This window comes from Lutra lutra, chromosome 2 (genome assembly GCF_902655055.1).
Source record: "Lutra lutra chromosome 2, mLutLut1.2, whole genome shotgun sequence".
Classification (NCBI taxonomy): domain Eukaryota; kingdom Metazoa; phylum Chordata; class Mammalia; order Carnivora; family Mustelidae; genus Lutra; species Lutra lutra.
In genome coordinates, this window is record NC_062279.1 from 152,642,224 (window position 1) to 152,649,422 (window position 7,199).

General features: G+C 40.1%; 1 protein-coding gene across 1 annotated transcript in view; it reads right to left on the minus strand.

The window, feature by feature from the left end:
* Positions 1 to 4,485, minus strand: part of FBXL5 (F-box and leucine rich repeat protein 5) — a 74,427-nt gene extending 69,942 nt beyond the window's left edge. Inside the window, exons 1-2 of the mRNA XM_047718921.1 lie at positions 4,199 to 4,485; positions 251 to 474 (exon numbers count right to left, since the gene is read on the minus strand). Coding sequence (XP_047574877.1) covers positions 251 to 271 — 21 coding nt within the window. The 5' untranslated portion in view covers positions 272 to 474; positions 4,199 to 4,485. The remainder of the gene's footprint in view (positions 1 to 250; positions 475 to 4,198) is intronic.
* Between the last annotated feature and the right edge of the window lie 2,714 nt (positions 4,486 to 7,199).

Genomic DNA, 7,199 nt, shown 5'->3' on the forward strand with positions numbered 1-7,199 from the left:
GTATCTGAAGTGGGGGCAGTCTTGTGGGAATAAGCCCTTGCTTGACCTGTAGGTCTACTCTAATGCTGGGTATTTAAATTACAGGGTACCCATTTGGTATCAAAGGATTGCTATTGAAACAACATATATTTAAATGGGATGTGTGCATGTATTACATACACTCTTCTCTCATCATATATTACATAATTAATAAGGAAAAATTTAACTACTGTGCATTTAAATCAAACAAAAACCATGAGGTAGCACGTACCTTTAACCTTGGGGCAATCATTACCCATAGGTCTTAAGTCTTGAAAGAGCTGGGTCTACCTGTATCCTCACATTTGGATTTTTAACTTTTAGTCTAATAAGAAGAGCTTCATCCATTTTATGCACAAAATATTATCAATCTGGCCTTTTCCCAGCATATCTCCCAAGAACTTATTTAGAATCTGGCACAACAAACACTGAACTTCATTGCTTTATGCCTCAGTCCTAAAAAGGAAAAGAAAAAAAAAAAAATCAAATTATTCCCAGGAGGCATTATAATGACAACCATCTGATTTTCCCTAAGTTCAGAATTCTATAATTTAATAATAACTCATGAGGAAGTTACAATTTATGCAAAAAATAAAAAATATAAATAACAGGAAAAAGAAAAAGGCTTTAATGTTAATGTCATTCATAGTCATAGATATACTACATATGCATTTAATATAGTCTCAAAATAACCCTTGCCTGAAATAATATTTGCCAAATAACAGGATGCAATAATTTTTGGACCAAAATTAACTTCTTTCCTAAGTAGAATTCTCATTTAAATATATTTACCTGAAACTGGTTCTTAAAATTTTTTTAAATAAAGCTAGCATTATAATAATAAAGTAAACCTAGCATTATATAGTAAATTAGCTTTTGATTATAATCATATTTTATCCTGCAGAAAAAATGTATAAGGTGACTTTCATGTGACATAAATATGTGTATGTAGGTACATATAACATAAACTTACTTATCATCACACATAACCTTTTATTTATTTTTTTTAAAAGACTATTTATTTGAGAGAGAGAGAGACAAGCAGACTTGGCAGCAGGGACCCGATGTGGGGCTCTATCTCATGACCCCGAGATCATGACCTGAGCTGAAATCAAGGCTTGGACACTCAACCGAGCTACCCAGGTGCCCCTATTTATCATCACATATAAATTTAGACCTCTAGCTGTCTTCTTTCTAAATTATTAAAGCCCTGAAGGCTTTCACCCAGTAAGTTTTTAGATGATACATACACTCACTGCAAATGTTAATACAAATTGAGAAAACTTGCAGAGTATTTTCAAGATAAAGTAAAATAATTAAAATAAGTTGAAATGTCACTGTCTTCATATTCCCTCTACTTGGCTAAATGAAGTAATAAACTGGTGCAAATTCTATTTCTTGCTCCGCTGCAGATTTCATATTTACAGACTATCATAATGTATTTAAGGTATGAACAAATGCCTCCTGAAAAAATGCTTTACAACCAGGAATTTAAACCAATCCTTCACAAACTACATTGATAAGTCTTTATCCCTAGCACTGACCTAAGACTCTCCAAGATATTAATAATGTCTCATCAAACTAAAATCTTTATTCCTTAATAACTTTTAATCATCTATCCAGAAGAAATTATTAAGGAAGATAGACTTGGTAATCATTTATTTACTTGTCTCTCTCCTGTTTCTGAATTACTTCTGCCACGGAGGAAAGCAGCGTTAAGATTTTGATTACAAAAGATTGTCTTGATTCTTCTACACATCCTTCAGTCTATTTAGAAAAATGCACCAAATACAGTTCAGTTGTCAATTCTTTTATAATTTCACCTGCCTATAACACAGCAATTTCATTTTGATATATCATTTATCATTTTAACTCCTATTCCCACACTACTCAGGATATTACTTACAAATGTTCTTATCTATCAAAAACATGCTCCCAGGGGCACCTCAGTGGCTTAGTGGGTATGGGTAGGTAGGGGTAGGGCATCTGCCTTCTGCTCAGGTCATGATCCCAGGGTCTAGGCTCTCTGCTCAACTGGGAGCCTGCTACTCCCTCTCCCTGCCTGCTCCCTGTGTTTGTGTTCTCTCTCTGTCTAATAAATAAATAAACTCTTAAAAAAAAAAATCTCCCGGGACGCCTGGGTGGCTCAGTTGGTTAAGCAGCTGCCTTCGGCTCAGGTCATGATCCCAGCATCCTGGGATCGAGTCCCGCATCGGGCTCCTTGCTCGTCAGGGAGCCTGCTTCTTCCTCTGCCTCTGCCTGCCATTCTGTCTGCCTGTGCTCACTCTCTCTCCCTCTCTCTCTCTCTGACAAATAAATAAATAAAATCTTTAAAAAAAAAAAAAATCTCCCAATTATATTTCAGTGGTTCCCAAACACTCTCAAAAACAAACAAAAAAGCAATAGCTCTCATATTTGGCTGTTGGGAGGATAGAACGGACCACTCTATGAAGGGCAACTGTAATTACCACGTTTACAAATACACTTCCTCTTTGACCCAGCAATTCCCCTCAGATAATCTGACAGTTACCCCTGCAAATGTAGGAAATATTAAAGCATTGTGTCTAGGGGTGTCCGACTGGCTCAGTCAGTAGAGCATACCACTTTTGATCTCGGGATTGTGAATTGAGCTCTCAACACTGGGTACAGAAACTACTTAAAAAAAAGTCATTTCTAATACATAAATAATGGAAACAACACAAGTGTGTACCTGTAGTGCATTGGCTATTAGAGTATGCCCACAAAATGGAACATGTGACAGCTTAAAAAAAAATGAGGAAATCTAACGGATAAGGAGTATCCAGAATATACTATTAAATGAAAAAAGCAAAGTGCACAACAATGTAGAAAATCTTGAAGGAGAAATGAAAGGAAGTAAGAATGCATATTCACATTTGCTTGTATCTGCATGAAGACCTGAGGGTAAACAAGAAACTAGTTAAAAATGGTTATCTGTAAAAGACTGAGAGAAAACACTGGATGGGGACTAGGAAAGGAGCAAGTCTTCTCGGTGAATTTCCTTCTATATACTTGGAGCATGTAAAATATTTACTAATCAAAAAATGTTTTTAAAAATCCAGTGAAACAAACCTGGGTGGCTCTGTGGGTTAAGCCTCTGTCTTTGGCTCAGGTCATGATCTCAGGGTCTTCCATGGAGACCCGCCTCAGGCTCTCTGTTCAGCAGGAAGCCAGTCTCTCTCTCTCTCTGTCTGCCTCTCTGCCTACTTTGTGATCTCTGTTAAACAAATAAAATCTTTAAAAAAAAAAAAATTAAACATCCAGTGAAATAGTTTTTTAAAAAAATCTTTGTGTAATCCTGCCAAATAAGAAAAATTAGCTTGAGAAAAAGAAATGTTTTTTTCTACCTTTTTCCCTTTGAATAAATTAGCCAACCATATATATTCGTTCAACATCATTCTTCTGTCATTTTTTTAAAACTTCCAGAAAGTGGTCGCTTTTCTGTTCCTAGAATTGCTGCTATTCTTCTCTTCAATATCCTGTTGAGTTTGTAGGTGTTCAGAATGGATTGGTATCTAGCTGAATTCCTGGGACCAGACAAAATTTAGGTCCCCGGCTCCACCAATATCTTGCTCCTCCAGTCTATTTAGTCTATTTTTTTTCTATTTCTTAAAACCATAATAAAAGCCAATTAAGTGTATCAACCTGAAAAATAGCTGGTTTGTAGCAAAGATGCACTTACTTACACAGATTCTGTCAATAACAAAGAAGTGTGTTTTGTTAAAATCATTAGAGGGCAGAAATACAAATTTGTATTTATGTATGTATTTTAAACCTGGCTAATGAAATGCAGATTTATGTTAAAATCAGTGAGCTCTTAACCTGAAGAGACACCGAACTGTGATCATTAAATGCAATACTGGTCTCTAAATAAGTAAACCAGGTAAAATGGTACTAAAATTCAAAATTCACTACAATCCTCTTATAAAGACTGTCCGGATGTGAGTGCGCTCAAGAGTCACTCGGGGGTCCGCGGGAGCGGGGGAGGGGCGGCCGGAGGCCCCTGGGGAGAGAAGGTGCCCGGGCGACGTCGGGGTGACCTCCAGACCTCTCTGAACTGGGTGGGGAAGGTTCAGAAGGTTGGAGTCCGGAGGGCCACGGGAGGCTCCTGGGGAAGGCTGGTCCCAGGAGGGCGAGGGGCAAGACCCGGGGCCGCGCTTACCGTGCGGTAGGTGCGGCTCAGTGCTGGTGACCTTGTTCTGGTGCGGCTGCTGCGTCCGCTGGAAGGCCTCTTTAACCGGCAGCGGCTCTTTCTCCGCCCCCATGGCGGCAGGACCTGGCCGGGACCAGCCTCGTCCGCTCCGGGGTGCAGGGGCCGGACGGAACAGGTCAAGTCTACAAAGCCCCCACAGGATCGGGTTAGTCCGCAGCTGAGCCCCCAAGTTGGAATTACCGCCCGAGCGTTCAGGTAACTCCCGCGGGAGAAGGAAATACCGCGAGACTGCCGGGGAGCGATTGGACAGGGAAGAGGCGGACCGGGCCTCTGGTTTGGAGCGTGCGCAGAAGGCCGAGCCTGTCCTTTTCCTTCTGGAAGTGAGATGTTTATGGGTGGTAAGGTTCGGCCGGAAGTGGTGTTGCGTAGGGAATGGGGGGACGCGCTGAACCGCCGCTTGACGGGCGAAAAGCTAGGCTTGCGGCTCTGGACTGGACCTCAGACTTCTAAGGGGCGATATTTCCGGGGTTCGTTGGGGGAGGCACATTCTGGTTTTGCTCACGGGACGAATCGAGGTCTCCCAGGAGAAGGGGAATAGGAATCAAGGATTTGAGGGGAGCTATTCTAGGGTCGGCTGAAAGGGTCAGGCTGAAATTCTTAGAAGGCATGGTGGGCCTGAGAGGGCTGCAGGGAACAGGAATCTGCTGAAGTGGATAACGTGTGAATATACCCAGAAGTGATACCTGGAACTTCCTATCCTTAAGGTCTAGGGTACTATTGACGTGCATAAAGGGAAACGAGAGAGTACAAGAGATGGAAGGTAATTTTAAGTTACTGGTTATGAGACGGATCGGCAATGCCTGCAGGAGGGAATCAAGCCTTATAGATTCTTTTAAAAAGTAGAATTATTTTAGACAAAAGATAGAAACAGAAGTGTAACTCAAACATTTTGTACTTGCCATCTAACTGGAGAAATAAATAACATAAATTGTTTGATAATATAAATTGAAGTCCTTTGTCTACTCGACGCAATTTCATTCTGTTCCTCTTGCCCAAGGTAACCACTCCCCCAAGCATCTTTATGTTTTAATTTCATACATAGTACTGTTTTGCATAATTTTAACAACCAGTAATGTGATATCCTTTTGCAGTTTGCTTGTTTACTTAACGTTCTTTTTTTTTTTTAAGATTTTATTTATTTATTTGACAGAGATCCCAAGTAGGCAGAGAGTCAGGCAGAGATAGAAAGAGGGGGAAGAATGCTCCCTGCAGAACAGAGAGCCCCATGCGGGGCTTGATGAGCTGAAGGCAGAGGCTTTAACCCACTGAGCCACCCAGGCACCCTTTGTTTACTTAATGTTCTTAATCTTTATCAGTGTGATGTAATTCTGGTTCGTTCATTATAAGAACTGAACACATACTCCCTTATATTAATTTTTCACTATCTTTTTTTTTTTTTTTTTGCTTTATATGCCCAGTGCCTGGTACATTGTAAGTACTTAAATGTTAGTTAAATGGATGAACACTTTAGCATTTGAGGTAAATCATTTCAAGAATGAAGAGAATTTGGGGCGCCTGGGTGGCTCAGTGGGTTAAAGCCTCTGCCTTCCGCTAAGGTCATGATCCCAGGGTCTTGGGACCGAGCCCCACATCGGGCTCTCTGCTCAGCGGTGAGCCTGCTTCCCTTCCTCTCTCTCTGCCTGCCTCTCTGCCTACTTGTGATCTGTCAAATAAATAAATAAATCTTTTGAAAAAGACAGAATTTTAAATGACTTATAGGTATTCGATACAAACGATACTAGTCAGAAGCAGAATCATGGAAGTGCATGGTGTATTTCAAGAACTTCAATAATCTTAGAGCTTAAAATGTAGAATTGTTTGAAGGTATGGGATGAAGGAGACACCTAGAGAGATAAGATAAAGCTTAGATTTAAAGGATATTGTCCTGAGGAGGATGCACTAGCTCAGAACCATTAGAGGTTTTTGAATTTTGAGGAAACTGATCAAAGCTGTATTTTTAGAGTCCCTGGCTGGCTCAATTGGTAGAGCATGCTACTCTTAATCCCCAGGTCGTAAGTTTGAGCCCCACATTGGGGGCAGCATTTACTTAAAAATAAATAAATATAAGTATTGCTGTATGGTGTTTTTTAAAGATTTTATTTATTTACAGAGAGATCACAAGCAGGCGGGGGGGGGGGGGGGGAAGCAGGCTCCCTGCTGAGCAGAGAGCCTGATGTGGGGCTCGATCCCAGGACCCTGAGATAATGACCTGAGCCGAAGGCAGAGGCTTAACCCACTGAGCCACCCAGGCACCCCTGCTGTGTTTTTAGAAGAAAATATTCAATAACACCATGGAGCTACATCTAAGAGGAAAGAAGTAGTGGCAGGAAACTAAAGACCATCTATTAAGCTTACAGCGATAATGATCATTGCATTAAGCATATAAGATAATCATGCATACAGCTTAAAATCCTAAAACATTTTCCTAGACTATTCATAGTACCACTTTCCTAGACAACTATTTATACCCTCTCTATCGAACTTGCACCATTTTCTACTTATGTATGTGTTCCATTTAGCTTGTATCTTGCATCCTTTTTCAGTTAGAGAAGAACTAACCCCAGGGTGCCTGGGTGGCCAAGTCAGAAGAGCATGCATCTGTTGATCGTGGGGTCATGAGTTAGAGCCTCACATTGCGGGTAGAGCTTACTTAATAAATCAACTTAAAAAAAGAAAAAAGGACTTCCCCATGCTTTCATTATCCCATCTACCAGGTCTGTACCCTAATATATTACCTCTATTACTGTAAGTGAATTATCTGATTTAGGAGAGGGACTAAGCTCTTTAAGAATACTTTTTTTTTTTTTTTTTTTTTTTTCTTTAAGAATACTTTTTGAATACAAGAGTCTGAAGCACAGCCAATTATAAACTCCCAAGGAGGACTGGGTTGAAATAGAAGTAATAAAAATATAAAAGACCAGAATCATTAAATGACAGCTGTTTTTGTCTA